This window comes from Pseudoliparis swirei, chromosome 22, assembly GCF_029220125.1.
Source record: "Pseudoliparis swirei isolate HS2019 ecotype Mariana Trench chromosome 22, NWPU_hadal_v1, whole genome shotgun sequence".
NCBI classification, from domain to species: domain Eukaryota; kingdom Metazoa; phylum Chordata; class Actinopteri; order Perciformes; family Liparidae; genus Pseudoliparis; species Pseudoliparis swirei.
Window position 1 is genome coordinate 14,322,563 of NC_079409.1, and position 18,165 is coordinate 14,340,727.

Here is an 18,165-nt window from a genome sequence, read left to right on the forward strand (position 1 = left end):
TACATTGTTTAATGGAGTAAATTGGAGATAACAAACCAAGTGATCAAGGGAAACGTTTCCTTTTAGATGAAAGAATATTTCCTGCATAAAGTAGTTGCCCTGTTTTTTATGCTTGAAATAGAAGTAAAATCCTTTTTGCACATCGTATGTATATGTAATGTGTGGGATTATATGTGATTGATGCCAGTGGCTAAAGGAGAGGCTCCATCTGGTGCACCTCCCAGTAGACCGTCTAAAACACCCAAACTGGTAGAATATTACTCCCCAATCATAAGCCTTTTTCAGTGTGTGGTGATGTTGGATTTACAAATTAATAAATCTACATTTTTGGAAGGAATCAAATGCCTTAATGAAATGCGTGACTTAATATACATGTTGAATGATAGGCATTGCTTCAGTGAGATACACATTTCAGTCAACATACATAAATATAAATAGATAAGAATATGAGAAATACATTGTCATTTTTTAAAACACTGTACCCTGGTATGATTTTGCAAAGCCTGCTTGGAAGTTGCACTTCTTGCTTTTTAGCCTTACAAACAATCAAATAGTCAAAATGAAGTTATTAAGTATCTGTTTACTTAAAAAAAGGAATTTCTAAGCCAAGAGCTTTAATGAGATATCATAATGTCACTGCACTGATATAAACACCATGCATTATTGTACAATATGATTAACATGTCTGCTGCTTTGAACATTATGAATTTTGACAACACTTTTACAAACTACAGACCATCAAGGGGCTCTTGTCACGGATTATTGGTGAGATAGTTGCTTTTGCCGATTCTGTAACTCTCATTGGACAATTGTTTGTGTGATTAATGCCGACAGTGTTTCTCACAGAACCAGAAGTTACACAACGTTACAAATAGCTAGTTAATTCTTACAAAAGGATTTTTTTGTCACAAAAGCATTATAGCAAGAGTCTCAATACCAGAAGCACTAAAAGACACTTACTGTATTTTCGTACAGATTATATAAAAAAAGGTTGTTACAACCCTCAGTGGAACATCAGAGTAATGCGGCAGTATTGTTGTTAAAACCGAGCCCAGGACCAACAGTTATTAATACAATGAGTCCAACACATACAATATCACAAACATATTTGTTATTTTAACCAACAGTGATTTGCTTCCTTCTCCTCTTCTTTGAATCCAAAGAACTGGAAAGCAAAACATAATGAAAATGACTCTAAGGTAGTGAAAGTAGCCCAAAACGGTTCCATGTCTAGCGCAAGGAAATCCCAAAAATGTGATTAAGGCAAGTGAAAATGGTTAAAGATATAATGACAATGTACAAAATAATGCAACAAAAACACAGAGAAATGTAAACAAAAGGAAATGATGATCTCTTAACATTACAGTATAATTCTACAAAACATATGGAGTACAGCATAATTTATACATAACTAATTGTGAGTGAAACCTCTCGTATTTTTAGGATTGTACACACAAATGATGTGATACATAATTGCTATGTATATAAATCATTTGGACGGTCGGGAACTAAAATCACAGACAAACAATCGTGAACTACGAGCCAAAGAAAGATATGTATGTCTCTACAAACTCTGAGGCAAAAACATAAATGAGTTAAGTTGGTTTCACTTATTTAAGTACCGAAGGAAATTAATCCCGAAAGATAAGACATATTCTAAATCAGAGACGTGGCATGTTTGCTCTTTAAGAAATGAGAACCATGTTTTTTCTCTTTTGAATCTAGCACACTCCTGTTTCCTTAATATTACTGGAACAACGGAGAGTACTTGTCAAAGAAACTGATATCAAAGTGTTAATAAAAGTGAGATGTGAAATGTGTATTTGTTTGAAAAGCAAAGGATCTCAGCCAGTCCACATGGCCATATCCAGGACAAGGAGATGAACTCCTCATGCCTCTCGACATGCTCTCTGTGCTCGATGTGCTGCTGCCTCTTCTCTCCAAACTTGACCACCAGTCCACCTATTTTCCAGAGAGAAATCCCCTTCTTCTGTCTTTCTCTCCTCAGTGTCTAAACCTGTAGGAGATGGGCAGGAGCAGGTTATTCTTCTTCAGGGCCTGCACCCTGTTAAGTGTCTCCTCATCCAGGGCTGAGTAGCAGCGCCGGGCATAGTCCAGCAGCTTCTCCTTGGATGGGTCAAACTCGCCCACGTCGGCCACTTTCTCCGGGGCAACTAGTAGCAGCTCGGCAATGGGTGTGGTGGAAGCCACCGTGTTGCGGTCCACGCCGTGAATTTGGAAGGCTTTCGACATATTTTTCAGACGTTGGTATGTGAGCAGGATCTTCTTGTAGCGAAACAGCACTCCAGCAGCATCTTTCACTGAAGATCAAGAATGGAGAAGAGCGTTAGCCACAGCAGGTATGTGGCAGTCCATGGTCAACTAATGAAACTAATGAGTGTTGTTGCAGGATTTGTCTCCTTCCCTTACCTCGTTGCCGCTCTCTAGGAGCTCGGAAGACCCGCCTTCTCTTCAATTGGTGTCTGTTGCTGTTAATGGTGTCTTGCAGTAAATCTTCCCCTGATATCAGTTCCTCTTCCTCGAGGTAACCTTCCTGCTCCAAGTAGTCATCAGATTCTCCCAGGAGTGAAAGTGAATCTGATGAGAACATTGAAAATACATTTAAAGATACAAGGCAAAGAAAACATTTTCTCTCCCAAGACTTAGATCAATTAAGGTTTGTGTGGTTTATATTACCTGGACCAATGTTGCCATGCCCAGTCATGTCATTCATGGATGACCTTGCAGCACTATTGCTGTTGCCGCCGCTGCCGCTGGCTGTGGTATTGGGAGTGTTATGACTATGGCCTTGCAAGAGGGCCTGGGATTGTGTCGAGTTGAACAAAGCATTTATAGAGGCAAGCTGATTGGTTAGTGGATTGGACACATGGTTTTTGGAAGGCACCATTGTTGGGGGGCCAGGCCTTCGTTGGATAAACTGACGCGAGGGGAAATGCTGAGACTCTGACTTCTGCTGGTCTATGAAGAGGAGAAAGGTGTAACAGTTGAGAATCTGTAATTCTAAATGGAATAGATGTGTAATACAGTAAACCATGAGCATGCTACATTTAATCACAACTATATTTAACTGTTTGTATTTGAGCAGTTAAGTGCATAAATCTTTGTTTTTACCAACGGGACGATCTTCCTCTCTTCTTACCCTCCAGTTGAATCGTCTGGATTCATAACCTACAGAGACGAATACAAAGACATAAAACAATGTTTTCCATCTCGAGAGACTTTTGTTTCTAATCAACCTATTCTCAAATTCTTAGTGGACAGGTTACTATCTCACACCTGTCCCCTGTCCTCACCGTTACTGTACTGGTTCTGGCTCTGCTCCTGTCCATGGCTCTTTGTGGAAAAGATGAAGCGGTCCAGCTGGCAACGGAGGAAGTCCCTCTCCTCTTCCAGGTCCTCAATTCTTTTCTGCAGCCAAGAGTTTTTCTCCATAGAGATCTGCAGCTGGGTTCGCAGGTTGGTGATCACCATGTATGAGTTGTTTACTTGAGACGGGGCAGCAGATGGAGGCGACTCTGAGCAGGACAGAGTTTGGGAAATCATCAATGTGCACAAGGAAACTTTGTGTGAAGAATATAATGATTGTACAGGTACAAGTGAATATTGGTTCAAACATTCACCTTCAAAATTCTGATCACTCTGATTGAAAAATCCTTGCTGCTCAAAGTTGCTCTCTTCATAAGGGATGGAAATTTCATAGGCGTCCTCATTTTTGGGAGCTGTAGAGGAGGAAATACGCAGTGTTCATTAAAAGCCTGACCTACAGGTTGAAAATCATCTGCATTTGCAGGTGTAAACCCCTTACTTTGCAGGTGGAGTGAGGCTGCGTGGCTCTTGGATGTGGAAGCAGCATCAGTCCTATTTCCATCCTCCATCTTATAAACCAACCACGAAAAAAACAAAACTTAATTAGTTACTGCTTTGGAAGAAATGCACAATAACTCACTGGAATATTTCTCACTCATGCATCGTACAAAATAACTTCACGTCTGTTACATAAATATAGATTTTTCTAAAAAAATAAAAAAGGTGACGTTACAGTTCACCTTTCAACAAGCCCAGGCACCCAGCAGACCTCAGCTGATGTCCCTGATCACCTTTCTGGTCATGCATGTGTGACACGATGTCCACACACAAGTGTGTGTCGGACAGGTAATGTGCTCCCTGTGAGGAGTCCGCATCACTCTCAGCTCCGCACTGCGTTAGCGCGGCTTCACGTTAGCTATAATTTAGCTGCGAATATAAAATTACGATTCCATCCTTTAAGTCCACCTTCGTGTTGTATTGCGTCATTCAGACATCACTGCAACTCTCATGCCACCAGTATATTGTGCAGAAATTGGTACATACCACGTTACGTTTGTAATAACTTAATCGTGCACATGTAATAAGACGTTATTACTCTGTCATATCTCCATTCACCAGTTCGTCTGCTAGCTAACAAGCTAACAATAACAATTATCGCTGGGTTTTTTAACGCTCTCCTGCGTCATTTCCGGATGTAATGACCGTCTTTAGTAAACGGTTGTAATAGAACAAAAGCTCCTGCAGGATCGTTGCTAGTAATGTGCAATATAACTCATTTCAGTAATTATTAAAGCGTAGTCTTTTTATATAGGTGTATAAATAATTCATTCTGAAAAAATATATGTGTGCGTGCAGTAAAGTAGCCTACAATTCTCCTGAGTGATTTGCTGAGATACTACTCGATAAATTGATTATAAAAAATGATGAGTCCTCAACTCAGTTGACAAAAGGACAACATGTGCGCTAACAGCGACGAGACTCCGCGTCGACACACTGCAGGCAGGGCAGGAGACGTCGGACAGGTAGAGCAGGTGTCAGGTCACGTGCCCAGGTGTCAGGTTGCGGTGTGGTCTGGTGGCTTTTGAGAGTCGATCCGGAAACATACAAAACGTATGATTTCCATCGGATTCGCCGTTGAATTTGATATACGACCAAACTGGTGACACGCCGGTAAGTTTGAGATTCATTGTTCACAAATGATGATTTTGCTAGTGTGTGTTGTGTCTGCATACTATAGGTCTTGAAACGAACAGGACAGGTGTGGCACCTGTTTTGACATGTGTAACTCTCGGGCCAGTGTAAAACGTGTGAGAGCAGAAGCCAGAATTGTATATATACTTTATCACTTGTATCAATTGGTAAGTGGTAATACTGTTAATTAGTTCATAATATATATCTGTGATAGTCTTTATTTTTATGGAACTGACATGTCCTGAAGACAAGGTCACATGTTCTCAGGAGATCCTCCTTTGTCTGTTTCAGTGCAGCCATGGCGCCCAAATATGACGGCTTGTCCCACTGCAAGCTGGCCCTGGTGTTTGCTGTGCTCATGGACCTGTTGGGAGTGATATCTCTGCTACTGGGAGTCTTCGCTCCATTGGAGATTAAAGGCAGAGACTTTGGGGATCTGCTGGTGTACTCAGGAGCTCTGCTGGTAGTAATGTCCCTGGCAGGCTGGGTCATGTGGTACAGCGGCAACATTGAGGGTCTGACCTCCAAAAAGGCCTTTGGGAGATCTGTCGATGGAGCTATGGACCGCCTTGCCCGCTCCCTCAGCCGCAGAATACGAGTCCCCAGGACTCATAGTAGCCCGACATAGGAAGCGTGGCGCAAAGATGCAACTAACCGACTGACTGTTGGACTATTACACAAAGACCTGTTTCAACCAGGGCGCAGGCCAAACTGCCTGAGGCAAAAGGACTGTTGCTGTTGCTTGTCGTTGTCTTAACAAATACCTCGGTCCCATGAAGAAATACCAATTAAATTCTTTGTCTACATATGGAAAACTGGGATAATTTGTATCCACTCTGCTTAAGTAGTGTTATGTGTACTACACTCAGGGTTGTAATGTAATAGGCTACATTTTAATATATGAAGATTAAAAAGATAAATCTGCTGTTTTAAATTGTTTTTTTGTTCATTCATCTGCTGACCTAACTTTTAATTTGTAGCACCAGTTGAAAGCAAAGTTCCTCGTGATGAAAGTTACTCCATTAACCATTTAAAACATTACAATAATACTTTTTGCACGAGTTGAGCGTCAACAAATACTCAAGTCTTAACTTACTTTCCAAAAAGTATAATGAGTGCACAAACTCCCTTATTTTACAAAAGTGAAATCAAATTAAAACATAAAACAAATGAAGACATCCAAATACATTAAACAGATAATTGATAGAGAAAATAAATAATGTCTGACGATGAGCACAAAAGTTGTTCATTTAGAAGATGGGATATCACATATTTCTCATATGGGCACATTCAAAATGTGCTGTTTGTAGTTACACCATATGCAATGTGAAGGGGAAGAATTTGAAAAGAGATCAAAAAACAACATCACAATCAATATAAATTATCCCCCAACAGGAGATAGGGAGTGTCTAATCGTCTGTGCTGTACAGTAAACTGAGAGAAGATCAATACCGGGTTCCAGTTGACAGTTAACAACAAAATATGTACACAATAGTTTCAAGAGCAGCCACATTAAATCAAACATTATAATCAAAAGATATTGGACAGAAACACCTGGTGCCCCCTGGGAGGAATGATAAGCTGTATGTCAGGGAAACTGAATACTTTGTTAGTGCAAAGGTTAAAATAAAGAACTATTAACAATCAAGCAGCTGAATTACTGACCAGAAATTATATAAAGTTAGATGAAGGCAAACAGTAAGGCATCAACATCCATCAGAAAACTTCAGTCAAAAGATGTTCAAAATGAATGAGGTAAACAAGAATGAAACCTGATTTATACATACACACGCACACACACACACACACGCACTTTTACTGCTGCCACAATTGAGACGCCGGTTCTTTCAGTTCCTTGAAAGCACCAATTCCAAAGTTGTCTCTAGTGTTGCTGGTGTGCAGTACGTGACTGCTGCGTCTTTATCTCATTTCAAAAAGGACACAACGAGGAGATGATCGATGTCAGAGGGCAGGGCTCGGCACAGAGGGGGTGGGATTCTGCCAGATGATCATGTGACTGCGTTCAGACCGCTGAGGTGTCGTTTGGGACAGCTCAACAGATCCCTCATTTGCATCGTCTCCTGAAAAAACGTACAGCTGTTTGGTACTAGAAGAACTACAGTGAGTTTATATACTGACAAAACAACCGGTAAATGCAAACATACAGCGGGAAACGCTGATCTGATGCATCAGACTGTTTTTAAACAATTTAAAACAACAATGATAAGTTTCTTCAACTCACCAATTCTTAAATTGATGTAGCCCTCTCCTCCACTGAGGATAACCTGAGAGGTAGTAACGTTGCTGCTGCCAGGGGAGACAATCAAACAACCTGTTGGGCAAATAGACAGATACTGTATAGAAGCACACTCTGAAAAAGCTCCCTGAATTAACAACTTTATATACATACATATATATGTATATATAGCATTACATTTTTCAGTTCTGCCAACAAACCATAATAAAAAATAATTTTCAGTATACATTTTCAGTATATATATATTATACGACCAGGTAAGTTTGAGATTCATTTTTGCAAATGTTGACTTTGCTGGTGTGTATTTTGTCCACATATCAAAGATCCTTGAAATGCAGGGCCAGGGTAAAACATGTGAGAACAGAAGCCATTTTTGTAAATATACTTTATCACTTTTATTTATTTGTAAGTGTAATACCATTAATTAGTTAATAATATATATATATAAATGTATGTATATATATATATATAAATAAATGTTTAGCGTGTTTGGTTCAAAGCAATCAGATCTTTACCAGGTGCAGCGATGATGAACCTGACAGCGTGTCTGTGTCCATGGTAACACAGCTGGGCGGATGAAATGGAGCAATATGGGATGGAAACAGCCTCTGATGCTGTAGACAGTAATCGGTATCGGTCATGTTAGATGGAGCTCAACGATTCAAGTGCAAGCAATCTAAATTAAACTCACTTATGGATAATGGGATGGAGAAAATGGCCCCCCCTCCTGTGCCCACCCACAGACGGCCAGAGATGACGGCGAGAGACGAGATCTGGAGAGGTGAGAGTGTGAGGAAGGCCTGGCCTACAGCGGGAGACAGAGGCATGTTACTGAGCTGCAGGAACGACGTTAAGCTCAAAGTTACCTTGCAAAACTAAATGTGTTGATTTTGTTATTTTTTATTCAGATAAGGCATAATCATTTAATCAATCCAGTGGTTTTAGCCTTTTTAGCCATATTATCCTCCTGGTTGAAACAATAACTCCTTTTAATAAACACTTTAGCAGGGATTCAGTTTTATTATGAATTGCTGCAACACCTTAAGAGGAATTGGCAAATAAAGTTAAAGCTACAAAGATTGCGTAAATATAACTGCATAACATATGAAAACAAATACCACAGGTTAAAATGTAATTCCTCAGAATGAACATGAAGAAGAGGAAAACAAAAGTGTTACACTATGCCGTATATTACAGTAGATTCCAGAGCCAATAGATAAGCACATTGCACATGTCCAACAGTAAATATATTAATTTGCAAGAAAAACAAGCACCTAATGTTTTAGTGACCAAAACAGTGAAATCGACTTCCTGTAGCGGCCGTCCTGTGGACCAGTCAAACAGTCGGAGCATCGGGTCAAGTCGGCAGGAAGTCCAAACACCACTTCCCCCAGCACAGAGGAAACGAACCTGCTGCTCACTGCGTTCAGAGACTGAGAAGGTTTGCTGTAATGGAAAATATATATATATATATACCATGAGTAATACCATGAGTAATACCATGAGTAATACCATAAGTAATACCATAAGTAATACCATGAGTAATACCATGAGTAATACTATAAGTAATACCATAAGTAATACCATGAGTAATACCATAAGACTTATGGTATTACTCATGGTATTACTTATGGCATAAGTAATACCATGAGTAATACCATAAGTAATACCATAAGTAATACCATGAGTAATACCATGAGTCATACCATGAGTAATACTATAAGTAATACCATGAGTAATACCATAAGTAATACCATAAGTAATACCATGAGTAATACCATGAGTAATACCATAAGTAATACCATGAGTAATACCATGAGTAATACCATAAGTCATACCATGAGTAATACCAGAAGTAATACCATGAGTAATACCATGAGTAATACTATAAGTAATACCATGAGTAATACCATAAGTAATACCATGAGTAATACCATGAGTAATACCATAAGTAATACCATGAGTAATACCATGAGTAATACCATGAGTAATACCATAAGTAATACCATAAGTAAGAAGGGGACGTATTCTCCAGATGTTGTGCAGCGTGTACCTACAGGAACGTGTTGCTGCAGTAATGTTGGCAGTCAAGGAAGTTGAGTTAACGTGACCGTCCAGAGCATGATAGGTACCACCGCTGGTTCTTACCTCGAGCTTCTGGCTGACAACATCCACCACATGGACTTTGTTCCAATATCCCACCCACAAGCGGCCACCTTTAGCGAGGCAGCAGCGGATTGGCTGCAAAGGGTTCAATCCAAGAGGCATCACCGAGTGCGACTGTAGATTCCAGCCGCCTGTCAACAGCACTCGTCGATTCATTATTCACGTCACTGAGCATCAATTTTGGTCTTAAATGGGAAAGGAAGAGATTGATCCATCGAGACTTTAACATGAAGGGGAAAAATTACCTGAACTGTGTGAGAAAAATGCTAAAGTCCCATCAGCTAAACCAGCGATGACTTGATCCTGGGAATACCTGTCAGTCAACAAAAAGCAGCTTTTCAAAAGATTCTTAACGAAGACACGAACATAACTCAAACTAACATTCAACTAATACTTCAATATGACCACAAATGGGTTTAACAAAAACTCACTGGAGCGAATGAACACCTTCTGAGAGATAAACCGACTGCAGACAGCGCCTCCTGCCAGCAGAGGCCGAGTGTATCATTATACTGTGAGAAAGGGACATGGGGGGGGGGGGGGGGGAACAAAGAGATTAGAGTGCTTTGCCAGCACCCTTGTTGCTGAGAGAGTTGTCTTCATTGAAGAGAGCATGTTTATCCAGCGCCCACTACCTTCCTTCCTGAGTTCCGATCCACACTGTTCCTGCAGTGTCACCTGACATAACAAGACCAGAAAGGGCAGGAAGTGAGCAGTTATCAGTTTGGTACAGGAGGATATTACAAGTACAGAATACATTAGATAAGTGGTCTGCTGCAACCCATTGTACTGGCACTGACCTATAGGAGGAACAGCGCAGATGCAGAGAGCAGGAGCTGTGGGAGGGAGGCAGAACTGATCCAGTACTGTGTTGGACCGCGCCGGATCGATCACAGTGATCTCACTGCGGGAGGCAGGGCCCGAAACGACCCACACAGAACACTGGCAGAGACAGACAGATATGGAGTTTGTAAAGATGAGTGTTGTGTCTATGGGCAGTGTTAGTTATGGCTTGGTACATGGTGATTAGAGTTGGACTGCAGTTGTTATTCAACCAGGATAATGACAGACTTACTGTGGCCTCTCCTGAGATCTCAGGTGTGACTGCAACCGCACAGTTCAGCTGAAGAGAAAAATAAGTGAGGGCCCTCGTTTCAATGCACCAGAGGTTTAATGAAAAGGCTCCTGGGTTCTTGATTTAGAGAGATTAGCAGTAATAATCTCTACCTTGGCTGTGGAGTCCCTTTGATCCAGCAGTCTGAGCTGCAGTAGAATAGGCACATCCTTCGGCTCTGGCACAGGTTCATGGGATTCCTACATCACAGTGCATCACCGTGATTGCGTTAGGATTGTGTAAATGTAGATATCGAGGTATGTTAAACGCTCTGTATTCTGTACTCATGGGTTGAGTTCAAATAAATGCTCTATGGTAGCCCATTTTAAAACCATCTTCGCTTTTACACAGCCTCTCACACTGCTGCATCTCCATGGACCCATGTGTGTGTTTCTACCTGTGTGTGTGCCAGCGGTGTGCTCCAGCCGTGGATCTGCCGTTTTCCAAGCGATGCCCAGATGTGCGAGCGAATTTCTCTGTAGAGTTCTCGCCTCCTGACATGAGGAGAGAGAGCAGCGGGAGAAGCAGATCTAGAGAGAATGCTTCTGCTGTTAATCAGCTTGACTGAGACGTTCATAACAATCACAGTGTGTTGCAAATAATGAAGTGAATGTCACCGCGTATGACCAGAAACATGAGCTTACTCGGCATGAGGGTGACTGGTAGCCGGTCGTTGTGGAGAGCGAGTGAGTGGTGGGGAAGTTGGCATGGCGAATGCAGAAGCAGAGGGTGGGATTAGAGACACCTTGGACAGGCCAAACAAGCGGTTGAACCTGAAGAAAAAGAAGAACAATTTGCAATATTTCATAAAGACAATGAACTGTCTGACGACAGCAGTTAGCAAACGTGCAAAGATAGAGCACACTTGCTTATTTCAGCTGCCCTATGTGTGCCTCCACAGACAGATTGAGTATGAATACAAAAACATCAAATATTATTCCCTCTCAGGCACGTGTTGCTCAGCTGACATCGTTTACATATTCAAACCCTCACTATGCTCAGGATTATTTCTTTTAACAATTTTAAGGAGTTTTTGTGTAACTCCGAAACGCCAACGTCTGAGAACCAAATGAACCCCGAGCTACATTCCCACTGTTTGATATTCGTATTTTACTGTGTTTATTGACAACAGGTTGCTTTATCAACATAGGGCAATCTGGCAAAAATTCCCATCTTGGCATTACCCAAATGTTAAAAAATGTATAATACAGTTTATTGTGTCCTTTGTTATTAGTTGTATTATTTATACCTGTGTTACTGACGCACAGTAGCACAGGCATGTTCCTCTGCAGTTCTCCAGCAACTTTAAGTGTGTTACGAGGATAAGAACTTCATTGAAAATTGAGAGGATTGATATTCAGTGCGATATCAAAACACTTACTTTCGCCAAACACTTGACCTTTTGTCTTCTGTTGACCTCTCATCCTGTGTTGCTCTGAAAAAGAAAGAGACACAGAAAAACGCAAAATCAGGTTGGAGATTAAGAACCGGGAACACAGTTGTTCTTGTTTTAAACTAATTGTTCTATTGAAGCTGACATCAACGCAACAAAAACACATGAACAACTCTGTGGATTCAGTAGCAGTTACCGGAGTGTCTGGCTGCGTCGCACAGCTTCCTGCAGCTCAAGCAGACGCTGCTTGTATTGGTTCTTCTCCATGACCACACGGGCCATTTCAGAGCGAGAGAAGTTGCGCATGCACGTGGGTAGAGAGGCCTGAAAGGAAAGATTTATGCTATTTAATGGATTGTCTCCATCAGTTTCATCATATGCTCACTTTGCAGCGATGATGTAATTGCTGAGTAGATTTGAAAATGACTCGCATCAGGATCCTCAGACTGGCAGGCTTCCAGTTCTTTACGAAGTCTAATGGACACAAAGCACAGTTATTGTAACGTCAGTAAATAGTGTTATAAAATATGATAATATCGGCATTATGATTTTTTTTAAAAAGCAATACTTTTTTCAAGAATGAATAACAGTTTTTTCCACCTCTTAATTTCCTCCTCCTTCTCCTTCATCCTCCCCTCTAATCGTGAGACGGTCCCTTGAAGAGCGGTCCCCTCCAGTTGAAGAGCAGAGCGGTCATCGGTGAGCTCTACGACCCGGGATATCAACGCCTTACGGGCAGCGTCCACTGACTCCCTGATGGAATCAGAACACATCGAAAGATTAGCCATTTAAGATAATGAAGACAAGTAGTAAAAAGAGAAAACAGGTCTGACATCAGTGACGATGACATTTTCTGCTATTATTAATGCGTTTGTACTGAATAAAGAAACCCAGGTGTTGGCAGAGTGCTATGAACATTGGATCAGTCACAACACGATCAGAGAAATTAAATATAGGACTTACTGGGTGACTTTTAGTTCCTCATACTGAGAAAGTATCTCCTCAAACTGGTCTGCACCGCCTACACAGAAACACATAATGCTTGAACACACACAGAGACATATTGATTGGTTTTCATATCTACTCTTCATTCACATCCAAGAAGAAAAAACTAAATAAAATGAATGTGAAATAGTTTAAAAAGTAAGTAATGCTTTATGAAACGTAAGGCAAGAGAACCTTTTCACTGAACTACATTTGTAGTTCTTGTTCGTCGGGTTTACATAGTTTCAGTCACTACTCACATCTGTGATCACTAACTCTGTTGTATAGATCATCACAATGATAACTGTGGATGAGTCAGAAGCACATGAAGCATGTTTGTGACATTACCTCTCACACTGGCCCCTCGGTCCACACTCTCCACGTAATCCAGACTCAGGTCGGACAGCTCGGAGAACACGGAGTCATTGTTGCGCAACTTGTACTCCATAAGATCATCTTCCTCCACCTCCACCTCCTCCTTAACCAGAAACTTTTCCTGCCTCCCTCCACCTTGCACCTCTTCGACTTTGCACTCCCTCTCCTCCACCTCCCTCATCTCGTCCTCCACGGTGATCTCAGACTCATCTCCCGCTGGATTTGTGGTGCTGATGAAGATACAAGTGACAGAGGATCAAATGTGGAGAAACTGCGTGTCTCTTCGCTCTGAGTGAGCATGAGCTCTAGAGATCTAGGGTTTAGTTAATGGTTACACATTCGTTTCACTGACTTCTGCAATCCACAGGTTTATGGTTTCATGTTATTACCTTACAATTCCACCGCTATGAAATTGCTTCAGCTCAGGAGTGGAGCTTATGATGTTATTGATGAATCTATCTGCGGCGGGCTTCACGGCGATGACAATTCCCTTTTCTGTCTTGACCCCTAGATCTTCCAAACTGGGGGGACCAGACTGTGAATGTGGTCTTCGCATCATCTGCAACAAAAGGAAGAAACTAAATATATTTCTCTGCCAAAATGTTGTATGAAAATAAACTCAAAATATAGTTTTATGTGTAGCATCAGAATATGTTTACCTTGTCATTCATACTGAATCCTGACAAGACTTGGTTGGATGGAAAGTAATTATTCTTGAGACCGACCTGATTCCTAAACGCAAAACATGCATTGTGACAAAGAGAAGAAAAGTAAACTGAATTAACTTCATCAATTTATGCTAATTTCTTACATTTTGCAGAAACATTACAATACATTTTCATGCAGAACTGTTGCCATTATTAAATTATAGCCCATTGTCTTTGATTCATACCCAGCAACAACTGGAATATCAGTTAGAAAATTCCCACTAAATTTTTTTTTTAAGACTTAATGCTCAAAGATGAAATTATAACTTTCTTGCTAACAATTTGCACATAAGTCTCATTTAATACAAATACAACATGGACAATGTACGAGTGTGTTCACAGGTGTGACTAAATGTCAAACTGCCATCTCAGAGCCTTCTTTGTGAAACACGCTCGACAGTATAAACAATGACTTTAGATAGAGGTGTGATGCGTCATTACAACCTTAAAGGAGAATCTCTGTCAGAATCTTTTCTCTTTTCCAAAACTTCCCGATACGTGTAAACCAGCTAAAGGAGAAAACATCAGTGATATGTAAGAAATACAGTAATGAACAAAAGTCTGATCAATATTTAGAAATGGTGTTTAACCCTCCTGTTACCTTTAGGGTCAATTTGACCCCATTCAATGTTTAACGTCGGTGTTCTTTGGGGTCAATTTGACCCCAGGCTGTTTTTCACTGTGTCAAACATATAAGAAATATCAACTTTTTTATATATTTAAAGGGCTATTTAGGTAGTCAACAAACAAATATAAAGTACCTCACACTTAAACTTGGGAAACAATATTAATTCTAATAATTTTCTGGAGGTTTTAATTGCTGGGGTCAAATTGACCCCGAGGGTAAAATATGTTCGTCAATGTGAAGGTAACAGGAGGGTTAAGAAGTCGCTGCGTGGTGATGATGCAAGAGACTAAACAGCCGTGTCTGACCTTGCTGTGCGTTTGCCTCAGTGTGCTCAGCTCTCTACTCAGGTTTGCCTTCTGGTCCTCCAAGGCCATCACTGCAAGAAGAACATGATAAAAACGTAGTGGAGGCTGCAGCTCTTCATCAGCCAGATTTAAAATGCATCTAGTCATAAGATGCACAAGAAAGATCACTCCGTCAATATTCAAATACTCACAGTGATCAGCCTGCTCCCTCGCCTTCTTCTCCAGCTCTCTACCTCGCCGCTCTCTCTCCGTTTCCCTCCCCCTCATGGCTCTCCTTTCTTGTTCAATCTGGTCATCCAGCTCCAGATACCTCTGAAGAAAACATAATGCTTGACCAGCTTTGAGTACAGGCAACCGCCGACTCTCACCACTTGACCTAAAACCTTGCATCACACGCTCATCACTCCTCACCTCTTGACTTTCTTTCCGGAGGGCTTTCTCTGCTTGGTATCTCTCCAGCAGCTTTTCCCACTCAACTTTCTCTCTCTCCGCCTCCTCCTCCCGGTCCCTCAGCTGGGCTTTGCAGCTGGCCAGCGCCTCCAGGACCCACACGAAGATGGGTACCAGCGACTCCACCACACCTTCACCATGGTTCTCAATAACTGTCTGATGGGGCAAAGCAGCCGAGTGGAAACCATTCAGAAAAACATGGCGTGTTCTTATAAACAACAATAGTATAGAAGGGACATGTAACGGGAAAGGAGCCGACTTACCTGGAGCTCTGAATACAGTTTTCCTGCCTCTTCACTCACGACATTGGGGTCCAGCTCCACCTCCCCTATCCCACAAAGCACTCTCTCACTGTACTCCATCAGCCGATTATCTTTATTTCCCCTATTAACTGATAAGTGTTCTCAACTCTACCCAGGAGGTGAATGATTGTACAACTCTTTAAGCTGATTCTGTTGCTCTTCTGACTTCCTCACCACATACTACAACTACTTTATCTGGCTTTCTAACATGTCTGCTAACACCAGCACCACCCATCCTCCACAACGTTATGCTTCATGTATCATTGACAAGGGCAGCATGATCTTACACTGAATTAAACTAGTCTTCACTCTAGTGTAATGTTTATCTGACGTCAGGGGGCGTTTCAGAGTCCTGGGAAAGAAAAGAAGAGAATATCAATATAATGATTATTAATCTATTCTACACAGCAGCACAGTTTGATTTCAAGAGGTCAGTCACCTGATGTGGGTATTATGCAAGTGTAGGCATGCCCCCCCCCCCCCCACACACACACACACACACTAATGTGACTAATGTAGTTTGTTTATCATTATCTGCTCATTAAGGATGACATTTGAATTTAAATGGTTGGTTTTACACTAAACAGATATCCATTTAGGATCAGTCACGTGTTCGTGAGCAGGAGAGCACAGACTTCCATGACCTCATGGATTTCTCGTTAAAGTCACTATGTTCAAAGGCCACAAGTAAGTGTATGTATATGGGTTGAATACATGGAAATCTAATTTCAAGCAAAAATAAACTTTGCCTAGTTTCAGCTTCTCAGTTGGGAAGAATTCCTACTTTATTTTGTCTTGTGTAATTGTAAACTGGATATAAGTTTAACTGTTTTATATTGTATTGTATGTGTATATTTGGGTCAGCTATTGTATCAATTAGTTGTTTTTTCAATGTCAAAAACGTGAACAATTCTGACCCTCAGCTTCAAGACATTGTGATGGATATAGTTTTACTATTATTACTATTTCCTGACCGCTTGCAGGAGCTGGCAACTCGTATGCAGCTCATTTATGCTTCTTAAAATATCATTTGTTTTTAGAGTCCCGCTCATAAACTCTAAAGACCCTTTGGTGTTTCATCTAGTGAAGGAATAAAGACACAAGGCACTTGTCTTATGATTATCTTCGCATCTCTCAGAAGGAGTTCATGTCCCGCACAGGAGAGAATCACATTATATTCCCACCAAAGCTCAGTGGACGTTTGCATGTAAACCTCAAACAGCCTCGACCTGCGACCAGCTGATCGAAACGAAAACAACGAGCCTCCACGGTGAGCTGAGAAAAACACAGACCTTTGAAAATGAAACGCATGAAGTGACATAGCATACTGTATAAATAAGTAACGTGACTGACAGTGGACACCTTGGCAGCTCTTTGACATACAAAGTTACTTGACCAAAGAACCAGCCCAGTCGTCGCGCGCTAACTTCACACACTCACCTTTACGACTGAGTCCTCTGTGACTTTCATTTCACAGACCCGAAAATACTGAAATTCCAGCTGTTTTTTTCCTTCGGCCACAATATCAATCACACATAAACCAGTTTAAAAAGAGGTTGTAGTTTGAGTCTGACGTGCAGCGACGGGTCCCTGGAACCGGCCAATCAGAACGCCGCAAGCGTCCGTGCAACCAATAGGCGGGACGAAGAGGCGGGACGTGGGCAGTTTGTTTTCAGAAGGAGGAAAAAAAAAGTTTCCTGAAACTTGAACGATGACACGTGACCACGGAGGTTGCAGCAGCCTGTCAGGTGACCGGAGCAACCCAACCCCAGTCGTATACCTGTCGAGTGATCATACCCGAGAAGTAGCTCGTCTACTAGGACCCCGTGGTGCTCCAAGTGATAAGAGTTGTATCAAAAAGTCAACATTGTGAAACCATGCTTCTTGACAGGGATTCAGGTGTAATGTAAATAAGGCAAAGAGGAAATGCATCTCGTTTAATAGCAACATCCTCTTAAACCCATGTCATTATTACACATAGGCCTACAATGTCCTGTGCCATTTTTCACTATGCAAACCGCGTGGACAGAGGTGCAGTGTTTCCTCCAGTGACTGACTGGAGACACCAACATGTCGGCCTACTGTAAATCATGTCATGAAGTGCACTACAGTTCGGTGTAACTCCAGCAGATGGAGGTAACACGTTTCACACTTCTTGCTCCTCTCCTTCTTTCTTCATGTTTTTAGTTTTTTGGTGATGTTTTTTTCTTCTGTTATGTTCTCTTAATACATCCATGGTTGACATGCACGCAGTGGTCCTTTAAGATACTGGCCTGCTTCTCTGATCCTCACTTCTTAATATATCCCTCTGCATTGCATTCATTACAGAGCATAATGACACAGTACATCTTACACATTCATCAGTTAGTTTTATTAAAGGGCCAGTTCGCTCCCAAATACGTTAGCCTTCTTATTTACAGTCTTGTGACTTTTACAAATTATAACAACATTAAGAAAGCAAATGA

At 41.3% G+C, this 18,165-nt stretch overlaps 2 protein-coding genes and 1 long non-coding RNA gene across 9 annotated transcripts; 1 reads left to right on the top strand and 2 right to left on the bottom strand.

Annotated features, from left to right (window-relative positions):
• Positions 1-560: 560 nt before the first annotated feature.
• On the bottom strand, positions 561-4,595 carry LOC130212798 (coiled-coil domain-containing protein 106-like). Of its 2 annotated transcripts, none has more exons than XM_056444010.1 (8): positions 4,372-4,595; positions 3,827-3,896; positions 3,642-3,740; positions 3,315-3,536; positions 3,133-3,189; positions 2,698-2,979; positions 2,431-2,598; positions 561-2,321 (listed from the first exon to the last, which is right to left on the bottom strand). In XM_056444010.1, exons 2-8 carry the CDS (start codon positions 3,894-3,896, stop codon positions 2,005-2,007), a joined length of 1,215 nt encoding a protein of 404 aa, XP_056299985.1. In that variant the 5' UTR covers positions 4,372-4,595; the 3' UTR covers positions 561-2,004. The 2 variants fall into 2 exon arrangements, with proteins under 2 accessions (XP_056299985.1, XP_056299986.1); XM_056444011.1 differs by lacking the exon at positions 4,372-4,595 and adding an exon at positions 4,068-4,354.
• A 282-nt stretch (positions 4,596-4,877) lies between these two features.
• LOC130213375 (uncharacterized) lies at positions 4,878-5,948 on the top strand. Its single transcript, XR_008835462.1, has 2 exons — positions 4,878-4,998; positions 5,311-5,948. It is a non-coding gene; the product is annotated as an uncharacterized LOC130213375 (long non-coding RNA).
• A 79-nt stretch (positions 5,949-6,027) lies between these two features.
• On the bottom strand, positions 6,028-17,211 carry si:dkey-17m8.1 (C-Jun-amino-terminal kinase-interacting protein 4). 6 transcript variants are annotated; one of them, XM_056444946.1, is made up of 29 exons: positions 17,141-17,208; positions 16,885-16,975; positions 15,662-16,052; positions 15,360-15,554; positions 15,140-15,260; positions 14,949-15,019; positions 14,460-14,524; positions 13,968-14,040; positions 13,698-13,867; positions 13,282-13,538; positions 12,913-12,970; positions 12,550-12,702; positions 12,381-12,423; positions 12,146-12,273; positions 11,938-11,991; positions 11,201-11,329; positions 10,954-11,050; positions 10,670-10,756; positions 10,518-10,565; positions 10,243-10,384; positions 10,078-10,120; positions 9,874-9,954; positions 9,688-9,755; positions 9,425-9,573; positions 8,551-8,722; positions 7,968-8,081; positions 7,792-7,890; positions 7,262-7,351; positions 6,028-7,100 (listed from the first exon to the last, which is right to left on the bottom strand). In XM_056444946.1, the coding sequence occupies exons 3-29, from the start codon at positions 15,758-15,760 to the stop codon at positions 6,982-6,984; spliced, it is 2,925 nt and encodes a 974-aa protein (XP_056300921.1). In that variant the 5' UTR covers positions 15,761-16,052; positions 16,885-16,975; positions 17,141-17,208; the 3' UTR covers positions 6,028-6,981. The 6 variants fall into 6 exon arrangements, with proteins under 6 accessions (XP_056300921.1, XP_056300919.1, XP_056300920.1 ...); XM_056444944.1 differs by having other exon boundaries at positions 10,954-11,086; XM_056444945.1 differs by lacking the exon at positions 16,885-16,975 and having other exon boundaries at positions 10,954-11,086; positions 17,141-17,211.
• Positions 17,212-18,165: the final 954 nt, after the last annotated feature.